Source organism: Lytechinus variegatus, chromosome 7 (genome assembly GCF_018143015.1).
Source record: "Lytechinus variegatus isolate NC3 chromosome 7, Lvar_3.0, whole genome shotgun sequence".
NCBI lineage: Eukaryota > Metazoa > Echinodermata > Echinoidea > Temnopleuroida > Toxopneustidae > Lytechinus > Lytechinus variegatus.
In genome coordinates, this window is record NC_054746.1 from 31,456,282 (window position 1) to 31,474,291 (window position 18,010).

Below are 18,010 nucleotides of genomic sequence, written 5' to 3' on the forward strand. Positions count from 1 at the left end.
GAAGGTACTGTATTTATCATTTTAGTACACTGTAAAAAATTATGAATCAGTAGTACTTAATACTTAATAAATATAAGTAGCATAACAAATTAATTTGCTGCTTTTTGTAATCAGTCTTGTATTTCTACGATAGTAGAATCAAATAAAATAATTTTTTTTAAACTGATATTACGTCGTTTGAATTAATTCATTTATATATGATGAATTAATGTTACAGTTTTTTTTCAAAAAGCAAAAAAAAAGAGGCAAGATTTGTTTTATATCAAGGGCTGGGTTCGTGGTGATGGTGGACTCACTCCACCTGTTTTATTTTTATATTGCTTTTCTCTCATTTCATATCCTTGTGAATTTTAATCTGCATTTATAGAAACAAGTTACATGTTCTTCATTATTATCATTTATTCTTTCCTTTTTCGATGATCTTTTGTACAATGTATAGTTCTGTGTACTTGTTTCAGTTATTGTATAATTTACTTATGAGACTTATATTGTTATTATATATTTGATTTGAAAAAAGGCAATAAAAACATGTTATGAAACCAAATACAAATATTTAATCATGGAGCTAAGATCAATTTTACGTATAGCAAATCAATTGACATTTTCCACCAAACAAAAATTCTATGACGAGTGGAACGCCTCTCAGTCTTGCCTGCATTACGCGATTTGATGTAGCAGCAGTGCTGACTTTGAAAACAGTTATTAAATAATCATTCACAAAAGGAAACTCTCATATGATAATGAAATACACTGTAAAAAATAAAGTGCTAATTTAGCACTTAAAGTGCTTATAGTGACTGCACTATACGAGTGTTTATTTTCTAGTTTAAATTTGAACTAAAAAATCTACACTTGTAGTGCAGTCACTATGCAAGCACTGTAAGTGCTATAAATCAGCACTTCATTTTTTTTCGTCTACTATGTCCACTCATCCAACATGACCTTTGACCATGATCATGTGATCTCAGACATGTGCAAAACAATCATTCATACTTGATTACCCTTAATGTCTGTCAGTTTCATGAAATATATGTGTAGATCCATAAACATTCTCAGATTTGATGCCAATTCAACAAATATCCCCCCCCCAAAAAACGGCCAAAGTTCATTGACCCTAAATGACCTTTGATTTTGGTCATGTGACCTGAAACACGCACAAGATATTCAGGGATACATGGTTACTCTTATGTCCCACGTTTCCTATAAACTTTTAAAGTTATGACAATTCCACTAATACCCTCAACATTATCAAAGTTTGTTGACCCTCAATGACCTTTGATTTTGGTCTTGTGACCTGAAACTCAGGCACGATGTTTAGTAATACTTGATTACCCTCATGTCCAAGTTTCATGAACCAGGTCCATATACTTCCTAAGTTATGATGACATTTCAAAAAACTTAAACTTGGTTAAGATTTCAATGTTGACGACGCCGCCGTCGGAAAAGCGGCGCCTATACTCTTGCAAATATTTATGATTGGTTTTAGACATAAAATCTTGCAAATTCATTTCAAGGTTAATTGCCAAAAAAAAAAACATTGAGTTATTTTGAATTAGCTTAGTGTTGACATAAGTTTTAAGGTGATTATTGCTTATCACAAAGCTGGACATGTTGGTCTGCAATATATTGGTCAAGCCACTTAGTCTATAAGCTTAGAAGCTGACGTCATTGTACCATTTTGCTGTATGTATTATAAATGACCATAGCAATGTTTGATGCTTTTTATTTCTCGACACATCACACATCCAGAATGAAGGTCAGTTTTGTTCTGTTAGTGGTCATCTTGACCGTTTGCTCAGCTCTACCGGTCAGCCGTAAAGTTCGCTATGACAAGTAAGGCTCGTGTGAGATGCCCATCATGGTCGTCATTACAACAGTAACATCCATCGTCATTATCACCATCACTACCACCTTCATAATCGTTATCATCATCATCATCACTACCAACATCATAAATCGTCATCAACATCACTTCCCATCATGATCACCATGCACCATCATCATGATCATCATCATCATAACCATCACTGCCATTAGCACTGCTCTCATTTGTTGCCACCATCGCCATTATTGAATACGAACTCTATCCCAATCAGAATTTGGTTTGAACTAGTAGAAAATATCTGAAGTATAAAACCGAAATTTTCTTTGAAATCGGATGACATTATAAGATAAAGAAGAGTTTTTGCATGTTTTATTTTCAATTTTCATTATAGAGTTTTATATGTACATGTCTTTGCCAGTATGTAAATAAGAGACTAGGTGACGTACGTCACTCACATTCGATATTTCATTCTTTATTTTCTTCCACAGAACTGCCACTTCTTTATATAGATCTAGTGATGTAAGAATAATAATGTGAATAATTTTATATTTTCCATGAGGAATCAAACCAACCTTCACATAATTGAATTTAAATATTTTCATAATATAAAATACAAAGAGAAATACTGAGTATGTGACGTGTACGGTACTACCGCCTATGTTGTGCATGTCACTGGTTTTGGCAACTAAACAACACCGAAAATGACTTGGTTTACATCTAAAAATATTTCATATCTGACATTTTGAAGATTCAACTTGTTTTTATATTCTCAAGTTATTGAAATTACCCTCCTCATGGATGGAACTTGACCTACACGGAACTTTTAGAAACTTATGCGAGATTTTTCCTTCCTGTCGTTGGGAGAAAGTAGCGAACCCAAATACCCGTTATCTGCATGCGGGAACGCTAGTACAACAGGTGTCCATGGACCTGATGCATAAAAGTTCTGAAACTTTTTCATCCCATGCATGGTGAATACCATGGTATCGATGTTCAACAGCCAATCAAAATCAAGGATTCAATGTCAGTTACAACTTGCCAATTTTCTTTTATGTAGCCTGTTCCAGGTGATAATCAACTAATTAGTTTCTAAATCCATTTTTCAATTAACTGCTTTCTAAACTGTAATGTTGCTCCTCCTTAAATCATCGTAATCATTACTACCACTAAAACACAGCTACCGCCACCATTTATGCCGTTTCCAATATTGGCGCTATTAGCCATCATCAACAACGCCATTTACACCATCGTCACCACCATTATCACCACTATCATCATCTACACCAATGCCATCATCACCGACATCCTCGTTTTACTAACAATTCCAGCATTCACGATTATTATCGTTATTATGACCACCAATATCACCAAAACACCTGTCGCTATCATCAGTATCACCACCAGTATCAACCATCAGCAACGCAATTATTGTCATCTCTCTTTTGTCCAACGATGATCGTCTCGACATCATCTACATTGCCTTTCACGAGTGTCATGCATTAGATGATTTTCAAATTCGAGGATGAAAACCAAAGTGAAGAGTATTACTCGATCTACTTGATGTCATATTTTACTGTGTCTTTCCAGCTACAAGGTATTTCGCATTACTCCTCGGACCCAAGATGAATTAAAATGGATACAAGGTGTGGCCGACAGATGGGAAACGGTAAGGATGAGTCGAATATATTTTAACATGTGTCGATGTTTCTATTATCATTCTAGTGATTTTATTCCGCTTCCTTGCTGATACTTTTCTGTACCTTTTCTACATTGTATTCTTTTCACTCTTCCCCACCTCCCATCTTAATTCTTATCCTTTCTTATTCCTAGCTTGATTTCTGGAAGCGCCCAACGAAAGTTGGACGACCTGTCGATGTCATGGTTTCCCCTGCCCATCAACTGAACTTCGTTAGCTCAGCCAGCCGTCCTGGACTAGAGATCACAACTTGGGTATGTACTTAATATCACTTGGAGAAAAGGAAATCGCGGGATGGATAAAAAAAACAGCTCTTTTGTTCAAAGAAGATAAACCGTAATCCATTTCTAGAATCTGTGCATGAATGTCGAGACTTTGCAGTAGCCTTCTAATACTTTCGGAAATACAGAAATTTCGATAATTTTAAATAATTTTCTATCCACTTTTAATAGATGTCCTACATGTATCTGTATCATTTAAACTTTCCTCTAGATCTCTAACGTCCAAGATATGATTGACCGAGAGGCCGCTGAGATGATCAATTCTAAGAACGACTTTAATGCTGCCAACTTCGATTACAACCAATACCACACTTATGAAGAGGTAATAATACTCAACCTAGCACCGAACCATAGAGATAAACATCTCTATGCACCGAACCCTTTAGGAGTGGGAGGGAGATATTGACAGATGTCGTATTTTTTTCCTAGTGGTGGGCCCGGGAGGGGGCATGGGGCGCGGCACCTGGATGGACCATCAAATTTATTTACTATCAAATGAAATGCATCTGGCATCACCCCAGTAACTTAGCTTTTATCTTCTTGTAGGCCGGGGGGGGGGGGCGGGGGTAAAAGTGTCCTTGTTGGGCAAAAAAAAATCGACCCATTCCACCTTCATAGTCGACCGAGGGTTTTTTCTGGACCCTAGCTCTAACGGGCCCGTGCATTTATGAAATCCAGGGGGCAGTTCCATAAAGTTGTTCGTAAGTTAAGAGCGACTTTAGAACGACTGGTGAACCTTTCCTACGCGCTAAACCATCGCCAATGGTGTCTACCATTTACCAAAAGAAAGGATCACCGGTCGTTTACCCACCTGAATCAGCTACTGATGTTGCCTTCCGCATAATGAGAGATCTGGGGCCAGTTTCATAAAAACGTGTTATATAAGAAGCAATTTCCAATAACAGTTAAAAGCAACTGAAATCCTAATTGTACCCGATGGCTGATGGTTAAATTGCTATTTGTTATTGCATTAAATGTTTATGAAACGGGGCCCTTGATGGATTGTTGTGGAAATTTAAGTCTATATCGTACGGAGCCTTTAAAGTGCCGACGACTTGGCGAGATATTTTATCTTGCCAAGTCGACATGATAACCTTAGCGAGATATTTTATCTTGCCAAGTCGACTTATAAAACATTATGGCATGTATTCTGAAGTCAGGTTTAACTTAGACCATGGTCTAACTCTGTGCTAAAATTATGGGAAGCCAAACGTTTCAAAATTTGGTTAAAATGAATGTTTCTCATGTTTACTGTGCTCTTTACTAATTCTTTAATGGTGAAGACAACTTTCATACTTATCCTTTCCAGGCTGTTTTGGGAGTCAGTGATCTGATACATTGAACCTCTACTGTTATAGATTTATGTAACAACTGGCTTTTCATAGTTAAACCACAACTTTAAACCTGAGTTTAAGTTAAACCCGACTTCAGAATACGGCCATAGTATCGACATGGCAAGATATGAAGTCTCCAAGGCCCGGCGAGAGTCCAAATATCTCGCCAAGTTGATATATACCTTTTTTTATAAGTCAACTTGACAAGATAACATATCTCGCCATGTCGACATATAACTTTTTATAAGTCGACTTGGCGAGATAATGTATCTAGCCATGTCGACATAATAAGGTTATCATGTCGACATTGCAAGATAAATTATCTCGCCAAGTCGATGGCACTTTAAAGGCTTCGTAATATCGTCATCGGAATTCGTGAAATGCGCTAATTTTGTTTGTGTTTTCTGATTTATCTTGGGATCATCGATAGCCCTATACATTATTTAGAATCCAATTTTAAATAGGTATATTGCTAACGGGTCAATATTTTTCTGTATTAGTCATCTAATCTTTATAAAAATCTACGGAATATTGTGTTTAGATGAGTTGAGAATATGTGATCATACATTTTTCTATTTTAGATTTTTTTGTACTGAAACAGATCTATCTCTGTGTATATTGTCTTGCTATATTCTTTCAGTTTTGATTATTTTCTTTCATCTTTTCAGCCTATTCATGTAACACAATCATGTATCGTCATGAGCGCCAAAAAGCAGATCCCATCTTACACTGAAGGAACTACTTTTATCATATTCTGCATAATATTATATGCGTTATCATCTATTCCTTTTCGATCTTTAGATCTTTGCCTGGATGAATGACTTCTCTTCCTCTCATCCTGATGTCAGTATGGTTAAGGTCACAACCACGTACGAGGGGGAAGCAGTCTACGGACTCAGGGTATGTTTTGTATTTGATGGGGTGTTGTTGGGCTGGGTTTGGGTGCAATACCTTTCTGATAATTCTGATTGTTTATGGCGATGATGGCAATTATGATAATTAGAATGGTAATGATAACGATATGATACTACTTATGAAAAGTGTGAACAAGAAAGAAATTGAACAAGGAGGAGGGGAAGAAGAACAAGAGAAACAGAAGGAGTGAACATGTTAACATTAATTACCAGGCCATTTTTCAACAGCAGCTTTAGAAACTTGAAAATATTTGTTTTATTTTAAACTAAAAAAAAATCATTAAGTGCAATTTGCAATATATATAGTTAGGTAGGGGCGACGTGGTCTAGTGGTTATGAATACCTTCTTTCAAGCTGAGGGACGTGGGTTCGAATCCAAGCCATGGCGTGTTTTCCTTCAGCAAGAATTTTACCCACATTGTGCTGCACTCTTCCAAGGTGAGGTGAATGGGTCCCCGGCAGGATTAATTTCCGGAATACACCAAGCGCCTTTAGCAGCTGAAGCTACAGCCGGTTACTTGATAATTGGCGCTAGCTCATAACATTATTATTATCATTATGAAAAGAATAATTCAGAGTCATAATCACCCTCCCAACTGATCCCCACACTGAAAGAACAATTGATTAGCATACCAATAATTTTGATTTTTCCGATCATAGCATCCCTAAAAGTTTATCAATTTTATAAGAATTGGTACATTATGGGTTATTGCTGCTCGCAATTTATAATATCGAACAGATCGCCAAGTCACCGTCCGCCACGAACGTAGCCTACATCCAGGGAGGTATCCATGCCAGAGAATGGGTTAGCCCAGCTACAGTCATTAATCTCATCAATATGGTATGTGCTTTCTGTAGATCTTACCCCCCCCCCACACACACACCCCCACACAAATTATGGTAGTGATGATAATGATGATGATGATGATGATGATGATGACGATGATTTACCCAAGGTAGCCATTGAGTTAAAATTGTCACTTTGTCTCCAAGTAGGCCTATATACTCAAATCTATGATAACCAAGTTCTTTGTAAGAAGATGGTAGGTTCCATAACTCGGTAAGGGATTCGAACCTATGTTATCAATTTAATTTCTCTGTCCGTTTACTGCGCCTCTAACTTTCCCGGTTTCTCATGTTCATGCCAAAAGTTTTGATCATCATGTGAAGAAGTATTAATGTGCCCCAACCCATACTGAAAATACAACGCGAGGAGCGCCCCCCCCCCCAAAGATGAAATCATTATCCCGCAAATTGTGATACATGTAATTTATTCTCGGGTCGTATAAAACACCCTTTTTTCTCTTATTAAACAAAAAGGTGACACATAGATGGAAATGCCATTCACAATTACCATTAATTCCCTTTCGATGGATACCTTCTCCATTTCATGTAATTTTTTCATGAATAATGGCTGATCTAAGAGCAGACTCTCTACAACAATTCTCTTGCTTTTCTCTCTGTTCGACAATTTTACACGATTATCGAATAGTACAGGTATATCGAATATTATTCAAATAAACCGATAAACAGAATGATTTAGGGGAAGTGCATGCATGCATAACTCTACACCATTACTTTTTTTTACATCTAAGTCTTCTTTATTGCTTTATTTTTCACTTCCTTCCACCCCACCACTATACCCTTTTCCTGTGTCAGTTCGTTTTAAACTACGGCAGTGATGATACTGTTACCAGCATGTTAGATAACTTCGTTTGGATCATCGTTCCAGTATATAACATCGATGGATATAAGTTCAGCCATACTGTAAGTATGAGCGAATCATTATTAAAACTATTTATTCATTACAAATCATTGGATATTAACATAGGAAATGACAGACAACGAAGTACCCCTCCCCTGTGTTCATGTCATTTAACGGTACTTGGTTGGTTATGTAGCTGGTATCATTTAGGACATAAGTGGGCTGCACTTTGCCCCCACATCTCCTAACACACACGTGTTCACACTCACGCACCTTTTCAATAAATATTAATAAAGCAAATCAATGCTTACGGATGCGTCACCGGTAAAGCGCAAATTCATCATAATGATAACATTTTTTTCTCACTTTTGATGAATAAGATCACGTATTTGATCTGAAAATTAAGTCAATAAGAAATCTTGAAGAATGTAATTCACTGAGTGCAATCAAGAAAGGTATTTACATAATTATTTTACAAAAAAAAAAAACTTCCTCAGCAAGCCTTTCAAATATCATTGATTAATACTGTCCACTATACAAAAGAGTGATAATGTCACATTCGCCTTTTTTAATGCTTTATTATTTCATTTTCTTGTACTGTATATTTAATGTATTTCCTTGTACTGTATATTTAATGTATTTCCTTGGACTGTATATTCAATGTATTTCCTTTGAATTTATTTCGAAGAGTCTCACATAAATATTCTTTTTTTGCAATCCGCAGCCATATGCTGTCGTTCTGGCCCTGCGTAGAGTTGCGTAAAGTTGATTCCCGAGTACGCCAAAATAAGCTGCGTACACAGGAGGGAAAATGTTGCTCTGCGCAGGCGATTGACATAGTTCGCAAAAGGTATCGAAAAAATGAGATGGATGATATCTCTTTTGTTTATTAAGTGTACTTTTCATTCATTGTTATTATATATTTAATCAATCATTTTCAATGCATATTTTATCGATCATTATAATTGAATTGATCAATGCTATATCTTTGTATTCCTGGAAATGAAAGAAAATAAGATGATATTGATAATATAATTGTACATTAAGATTGACGCGCGCATGATACACATAATATTATTATAACGTCTTTGCACACAAACTACACATCTTGTCACGCACATGTGGCAGTGTAGTTTGAAATCTTCGTTTCATGGCAGGTTTATTTCATATTTGACATTATTGAAAAAAAAATGTATTGAAACTAAATAGATTGGCGAGCATATATTAATTTTCTCATAAATCCCTTGTATTTTATTTGGAAATCATGTACGCACGATTCTGCTGCAATAGTGTCAGGGCTTTTTTGACAGTATTTATTACCGCACACCTCGGATCCAGCAACAAATATCTGAATAAACATGGTGAAAACATAGACTGTGATGTGATTGATGATAGTAATTCATTTATTTACTTATTTATTTTCGTTGACAAGGATGATCGTATGTGGCGCAAGAACCGCAACCCTAACACAGGAGGATGCGCTGGAGTCGATCTCAACCGTAATTATGACTACGAATGGGGAGGTAGGAGGATTGTTGAAATACCTGAATTAATCTTAAGAAAGAATAGGCCTAATAGATATCTTGTTTTTTTATAGTCGATCATATTACAAGACTGTTAGAAAATTTTCATATCAGGATTTTAGAGTGTTGGTTTTCCACTTTGTTTGCAGTGTTACTAAATTTTGTGAGAATATATATCTTTTTGTATATAAATTCTTGTATAATTATACTTGCTTACTAGTATATCGCGCTTAATACTTACTTTGTCAAAAGTCTCTATAAGCGCTCTACAGTATACATGTACATGCAGCATAATTACCCTGGCTTTAGCAGTGCAGCTGTTACGCGCGCTGCGTTTCAAGGAATAAATTCCGGCCAGATACCCATTTACCTCACATGGGTTGAGTGCAGCACATTGTGGATCAATTTCTTGCTGAAGGAAATTACGCCATGGTTGGGATTCGAACCCACGACCCTCTGTTTAAGAGTCCGGAGACTAATCCACTGGGCTACAACGCTCCCCTTGTATGTTTCACGCCTTGTACTCGTAGACTTTACAGCGATACATTTCTTGCTCTGTATGATCTTTAAAATGAAAAAAAGATGATGTAGTTGCGCAAATAGCCCGATTTGAATTGGTCCACCCAAAAAAAAAGTCAGACATCATTATTCAGAATTATCGCTTAGGCAAAGAGTAAAATATATCGGTAACAAGCTGTTGAGCTGTGTCGTTGAAAATTAAAACACTATAGAATACAATGATTTGTAAACATAATTTTTATCAACTGTACATCATCTTCCCTTCTCTCTCTCTCTCTCTCCTTCTATCCCTCCCTTTCTTGCCTATTTTGTATCTCAATCTCCTTTTATATTTTGACTACTTCCTGTTGAAAACTATTAATTGATGTTAATATTAATTTAATATTAATAGTACTTGGTAAGCCTGGTGGGTGTTTCATAAAGCTGTTCGTAAAGTTTCGGTTGACTTTACGCACGACTGGAACATGTTCTTAACTCAATTACATAGGGATATCACATAGCACAAGAAAGGATCACCAGTCGCGCGTAAAATCATTCATATCTTACGAACAGCTTTAGGAAACAACCAGTTTGAACATTTCATATGTCCTGATATTCTCTAATCTCTAATTGCTTTTTTCTCTCTCTCTCTCTCTCTCTTTCTCTTTCTCTCTATCTGCCCATTCATGATAACCCCCCCACCTACATTCCGTCTGTTCATCCGGGGTTTTCAAAATATAAAATGCATAAGGTGCTAGTCGACAGAGGTGTGCCCAGGACTACCAAGGAACAGAACCGCTGAGTGAACCCGAAAACATTGGCTCCAAGGCTTTCCTTCAGAGCTTTGGCTCAGACCTCAAGCTTTTCATTGATTTCCATGCCTACGGTCAGTACTGGCTCTACCCTTGGGGCTACACTCGAAGGAACGTCGCTCATCCAGACAAAGACGAACAGGTACAGCACCAGGCACACCGACACGATACCTACTCCAGGGGGCTGTAACACAAAGCTTAGCAATGATCGTAGAACGTTTGATTCCATTGACTGCAATGTACAATCGATCGTGAAAATCAAACGTACGATTAAACGCTAACCTTTGAGTTACGGGACCCAGATCGATAAAAGCTACTACGTTATTACCAATGACAAACCATCAGTCAGGTTGGAGTATGTTTCGTTGGTGTGATTTTAGCATCAATGATGTTTCACAAAGCTCTTCTTTCGAAAAACTGCAGAAATGGCAAAACCGAATTGACTTCTCGGCCATTTGTAATCTAAGTTGAAGTATTCAGAAATATTATTATGCATGTAAACAAACATCTGAACTACTCTAGTATAGCAACTTAAAGCCCATTTTGATTGAGACATTGCAGATCTAGAGATCGCTGGTCCCAGAAGGTGACATGGCATTTTTGAAAAATAATTCGCGCCTTCGACTAGTATCTCGACCCCTTGATTTACTAATCTGTTCCCTCCAGAGTTCACCTACCTCCTCAATCCCACGGTTACATTTTGAATATTGATTTTTTTAATGAATTTTTATCAATCTTATCATTTACAGAAAGCACTCGCCACTAAAGTAGAGAATTCAATTAGCTCAGTTCATGGCAAAGATTATTTTGTTGGAGAATCAGGACCTGATATGTGTGAGTATATCATAAATATATTATTTGAAAATAGCATGTGCCACTTGGTTTCATCTAAATGCATGAGTTTACATTCATCAGCATTTTATTCATCTCCAGTATCTTCATCATTCTCCCCATCCTCTCGACGTCATTTCACAACATCAACATGGTGACGTGATGGCAATAACATTTTGTTGCCAGAATGAAGAAGTTAAAAATATTTTCTGGACTGGATTTGATTGTAATTGACGATTACCTAATGTCGGTGATGATGATGATGATGATGATAATAGATCGCTGTACGATGATGACATCATACTCAAGCTGCTGTTGATGTTTGTGATATCAGTTATCAGGCTTCAGGGAAGCGTTTCATCAATATTTTCATCCGACAAGTTGTCAGATCTGACATCTTTCCTTGATTCTGATTGGCTGAGAGGCACTGTTCCTATGGTAACTGTCGGATAAACTGGTACTTGTCGGATAAAATGTCCGACAAGTCCTTTCATGAAACGCATGCCTTATCATCATCACAACCACCACCACCAATTCACTATCTACTTGCTAATCATTACCATCATCATCGCCCTCTTCATCATCATCATCATTAATCAGCAGCATGCAAAAGCGGTATAAAAAAGGCATCAATATGACCGTTTCTCTCAATCGCTAAAAAATCTCAATTAGTTATCAAATTCACTTCATAACTTAAGGTCAAGTCCACCCCAGAAAAATGTCGAGTTAAATAAATAGAGAAAAATCAAACAAGCATAACGCTGAATATTTCATCAAAAATCGGATGTAAAATAAGAAAGTTATGACATTTTAAAGTTTAATATTTTTCACAAAACAGTGATATGCACAACTCAGTGGCATGCAAATGAAACAGTCAATGATGTCTGTCACTCCCTTTTTCTTCTTTTTTTTTATTGTTTGAATTATACAATATTTCATTTTTTTACAGATTTGACAATAGGGACCAATTTGACTGAATCAAATAGTTTTAAGCAATGCTAGTTCCACATGTTCATGGAGGAATCAATCGTTGTTTCACTTGACAATGGGGAGAAAATTAGAATATTTCATGTAATGGAATACAAAGAAAATAGTGGATGACATCATCAGTCTCCTCATTTGCATACCGACCCCTTGTACCGACCAGAATGTGCGTGTAACTGTTTTGTGAAATTAAGCAAAAATGTCTTTCTTATTTTACATCTGACTTTCTTTCTTATTTTACATCTGACTTTGATGAAGTTTCCGTGTTTTGCTCGTTGGATTTTTCTCTTTTTATTCAAGTAAACTTTCTGATGGGATGGACTTGTCCTTTAGTTTAACCTATGCGAGCCATATCATTATCTACATCTCAGACCCCGCAACGGGTGGAAGCGAGGACTTTGGCTACGGATCCCTAGGCGTGAAGTACACCTATGTGGTGGAGCTTCGTGATGAGGGTACGTTCGGATTCCAGCTTCCAGCTTGGCAGATCCAGCCAACCGCTGAGGAGATCTACGCTGGTATGAAGACACTCGGTCAGCAGCTCGTCGCCGAGTACGCATAGAGACAAACGCAAATGAACAAAACCCGGGACAAAACATGAAAACGACAATGAATGTAGACACCTGAAGATAAGTGCGTAATTTACTCATCATTGATCGGGAAGCGCCATAATTTGTACATCCTGAACGAACTTGAGGTCAAATATAATAATGGGCTGGTGTGAATTATAAAAAAACATGAAAATACATAAAAATGTTGAAGCTGTAATTTGCATCTGAAACTTTTAATAAAATAAACAAAAATTATGCATGTTGACAAGTGAAGTGGTTGTTCTTTATTAGTTTATTAGTGGTGAAGCAATGATTGTGATGCGACTAATGAGGGTGACAATATAAAGGAACCTCAAGATTTGGAAGAGACAAAGAAAGAGGAAAAGAAAACAGAATCTGAAGACATGGATAAGATCAAATGATGTAAATAAAGAGATTACGATTTTTAAATACTGATGTTTACTGATGTTTATAATAGTGTGTGTGTGGGTTTTGGGTGTGTGAAAGAAATGAATGAAGAGAACAATGGTAGGCGTAGCTTAAATCAATGTTCCTCAGAGCTATCATTTCTTCATTCATTTCTTTCATAAAATATTTCAATACAAGAGTTGCCAAAGCTTTTGTACATGTACAATTTCTCTCTCTCACACACACACACACCATCACACATATTATATATATATATATATACTAGTATATACATATATATATATATATATATATATATATATATATATATGTATATATATATGTATATATATATATATATATTGATTAAGATCAAGAAAAATTGTTGCTTTAGGGTGTCATTGAGGATTAAACATGCATTTTTTTTTCTTTGCAGACCCATATGTGCAAGGAATTATGAGATGTAGCGTCTACTATATAGACTATACTAGAGCGATTGTTCAGTCAAATTTCTAGTTAGAAATGTTTAAGTTTAGATATCTTTTGTTTCATTCCTAACATATTATACCATCATGATTTGATGACGATCTGTATTTGGATAATACTTTGACGATTTCAATTTTCTGGGTTCATCAAACTATCAATCAACTTTTAATGAACCCATAAAGCAAGGGTCCAAAACATCAGGGATGGGTCTACTCTCACCTCCCTGTTTACATATTGACGAATTTTTTTGCCGCTTAGCAGATGTTCAGTTCAACTTGGTTGGAGCGATGAAGTAAAAAGGACGTATCCTCAGCACGAAGGAAGAGTCTCGTCACTCGTGATGACGACATACACCCTTCTGACTCTCAAATTGCAACCCAAGATAAGATCTGCCATCTCTCGTATTTGTCATATTGTTTGTTTAAACTTACTAATCGGGCATTGTCTTCCGGAACGAACTATCTTGATATCCCATTAGATACGTCAAACTTGCCATGTCAAATGAGACTTGGTTGTTCTCTTGAATTGAAATTAACAATGAAAAAAAATGTAACAAACTAGTGAACTTTTTCTGTTCTAGCAAGTTCCATGGAAAAGAATGAATCACTCTAAAGCAAGAAAATGCTTTTGGAGTTTGGATGTGTCTTTTTCAGGACCTTATGCCAAGTAAAGAATACATGGTGCCGGGATTTGGTGTAACATTAAACTTACATACGTTCCTGGTTTATTCAAAATGCACATACGAGAGAGAGGAAAAAAATCACCAAAAATATATCGTGAAAGATTTTAATTGAACTCATGACACACGACTGCACGAGAAACACCATTTTGTAACGGCCATCTTTACAAGGATAACGGATATTCATTCTTTATATTTCCATTTTAGGTATCAGTTCTCATCATTGTTTATTCGAGAAGTTTATTATTTCCTTACTTTAAGATTTAGAATATATCCCTTTCTTTTTATAAGGAGTAGATTTGTTGTTTTTATCACCCGTTTATAAATTCTATATTTTACAGATACCAATGCTTGAAATGTTCAACCGCATGAAAATTATGAGAGGAGGCAATTCTTGTCAATAAATATGCTCTCCATGAATATGGAGGCGACGAATCGATTCATATTAAAGAGTGCCACTGGCTAGTCAATTACTTGTTGAGCAATGCAAAAACTTAATTAAAAAAAATATAATTGTCAATTAGGTCTTTGAATCAGTCTGAAGAAGTCAATTGCAAATTTGAAGTTGATTGATGGTGTGTATTGATTTGTATTAGGAATAATTGATCTATCAGCTACTAATTTAGATAAAGCTGCAGTTGAATTGAAAAAATAAATTATTGAAACATCGCTAATGTTTAAGTACACAGATGGAATTCCATATATGAGGTTTACAGAAGAATGTAGAAGCTAGCTGGGGCTCCAGTTCCTTATACGATTCTTTCCTAATACCAAAGTATTACACTTTTTGAAGAGAAGTATTATGAAATTTAATGCTTCTCATTAGCCTTACATACACCGTAATCTTAGCCTCTTAGATATGTAACATAGAAAAAGCAAATCTATATAGCGTGGCATAAAGATGGAAAGATAAAAACGAATAAAAAAAACGGCCACCCCCCCTCTCTCTCCCTCTCTCTTACACACACACTCACTCTCTCTCTATTTCTTGCTAGATGTTTCTCTTTCTTTCGATACATACACAATAATTAGCTAAATATCTATACACACATACATACATAATATACATACATATATGTATATACAAACATACACACACACGCACCCTCCACACACACATACACACATACTACATATCTGCTATTATTTGTTTAGAATACTGTAACATAAAGAAGAGAATGCATATAATTATGAGTGTCTGTGTGAGATAGGGTGTGTGTATAGCACTATCTATACGGTCATTAAAATTATCCCCTCCGCCCTCCCACTTTTTGCATAGCCTTCCATTTTCAAAACCGTTCCACGGCCTCTGAAAAAGAGGGGGGGACTTCACATGCTCAGCAGCTACACTTCATCACAAACTCTATCCCCGAAATGAAAAAATAATCAAAATAAAACGCACGGCCGTTTCGAGGATAGATCATTGTGTCGTTTTCTTCAAACTAATAATTAATGGCCCAGAATCTCACTGTACATAAATACCATTGATAATGAATCTTGAGATATTGAGATCGGTTTTATAAGACTATTCCAATATTCTACATCACTCTAAAGTAAGCACTTTGCATATCTAAATTGAAAATCCAAACAGCTGACGCAAGATCTGAAATTAAATGGCTATCAAAATAATTGCTAGATATTTCTTTCATTGAACATTATTTCCCGTCAGTATTTTATTTTTTGGAATAAAGTATCGGAATTATAAATTTTATAACCTCTAGCAGTGCTAACTAGTCTATTTACCATTTCATTTTATTATTGCTTTTCATTTAACTCATAACTATGATTACTGTACATTCCCAGGGACCATATTTAGAGCAAGGGTCCTAATTGAACTATCAACGTTCAGAGCACCCCTCACGCGCGTGCAAAAGGAAATATGATTTTGATATTTAGGAACGTGTGCAAAAATTATCCCTCACAAAGCAATTCATTGCCTAATTGTTTAAAGAGAAATTACTAATTAGTTCAAAACAGAATAATTATAAATTGTAATTCATAAGGATTTCCAATACACTCACTTTGCAGTTTTTTGGTTATTGTTTTGAAGAGTTTGAGCTATTAAGACAGAGTGGCAACTACAAAATGGTTAAGTAATTATTGTCTAAGAGTAGACATTGATGTTAAGTTGCAATGCTGCTAAATCAAATTCAATAATAATTAACTCTTGTGATTCGTTTATCTCTGAACAGGCAATTGATGTGTTGTTTAAAGCCATTCAGGCATAACATTAAAATATACACTTTGGAACCTATTTTTAGTGGAAATTTAAAATATATAAAAAACACAGAAATTATTAAACTTGTTGCAGTCTCTTGATATACAACACGATTAGGTCAGTTTTAACCTTTAAACCATGAATGCCAGGTGTCATTTTTCCATGTCTATTTTTGCAAACGAACCTAGTCTTACGTGGCATTTATTAATTCATAACGATAATGCCTCATTTAAGAATGTAAATAGTGTTTTGTTCACTCTGTACCTTTTTTGGCGCCAAATTTGCGAGAAGGAGAGAGGGCCCAGACAGCTATAATGAAGATCATCCTGGTTTTTTTACTGTCGTCTGCGTAGCTGCTTCCATTACGCAGCCGCGAAACCATGCAAACCATACCATCAAAGAAATATTGCGGCAAAAGGGAACTTTGGCAGCAATTTTGAATGTCAAAATACAGCATTCATCACCTACATGGTATAAGAAATGACACATTTTGTTTAAGTCTTGTTTTCAGACAATACTCATAGATCACAATTACATGCATTATTTACGGTTAAACAGAGCTCACTCTTGGAAAAAAAAATATTTGTCCCTGATATTTAGCCTAACATCATTAGGGGCCTATCGCAGCCATTATGATAAAAATCAGCATTTATCACATAAATGATGTAAGAAATGATTAATTTCGTTAGCAATCATATTTTCACACAGTATATTAAAATTATATGCATTTTAGCTTTCGCTCTTGTCAAAAAAATTCCCGTACACAGGGGTCTATGGCGGCCATTTGGCTATATCAAGAAAATAAAGTTTTTGTAAATCGTGTTTTGAGACAGTTTATTTCACTCGTTTCACAATTACAGGAATTTTAGAGTTAGTGCTTCTCATTTTGTGATTTTCTATGGGTAATTTGCATATTTTGGCGACCATATTGGATTTTGCTAAAAGTGCGGAAAATGCAAGGTTGGGCGAGTGGGATCATTCAGATTTGGAATCAGCACCCTCGCCTTACAAGAACCATAAAACACAACACCATGCCTCCTCGAGCCTGGACTCATACATTCTATGCTGGGAAGATTGTCAGTTGTTCAACTAAAACTTCGATATAATATTCATTGATAGTAGGCCCATATCTTTGCCCGTATCTTAAAAACCCAGAAATGGAGATAATTATGAACTTTGCGTGAGCAAGGACCCACCAGAGATAAGACATATTCAGAAGTGTTCTGTCTATATCTATATCGAATGAATCAAACGCCTTTCTCAGA

At 35.9% G+C, this 18,010-nt stretch overlaps 1 protein-coding gene across 1 annotated transcript; it reads left to right on the forward strand.

The window, feature by feature from the left end:
- Positions 1-1,703: 1,703 nt before the first annotated feature.
- Positions 1,704-12,989, forward strand: LOC121419010 (carboxypeptidase B-like). The gene is made up of 11 exons (XM_041613269.1): positions 1,704-1,833; positions 3,413-3,491; positions 3,656-3,775; positions 4,014-4,124; positions 5,938-6,036; positions 6,790-6,891; positions 7,710-7,817; positions 9,188-9,278; positions 10,528-10,730; positions 11,338-11,422; positions 12,775-12,989. Exons 1-11 carry the CDS (start codon positions 1,709-1,711, stop codon positions 12,963-12,965), a joined length of 1,314 nt encoding a protein of 437 aa, XP_041469203.1. The 5' UTR covers positions 1,704-1,708; the 3' UTR covers positions 12,966-12,989.
- Positions 12,990-18,010: the final 5,021 nt, after the last annotated feature.

Coding starts and splice junctions, on each gene's coding strand:
- LOC121419010 (XM_041613269.1), top strand. CDS start 1,709: ATGTTTGATGCTTTTTATTTCTCGACACATCACACATCCAGAATGAAG. Junction 1,834..3,412: donor CGTAAAGTTCGCTATGACAA/GTAAGGCTCGTG, acceptor GTGTCTTTCCAG/CTACAAGGTATTTCGCATTA. Junction 7,818..9,187: donor GATATAAGTTCAGCCATACT/GTAAGTATGAGC, acceptor TTCGTTGACAAG/GATGATCGTATGTGGCGCAA.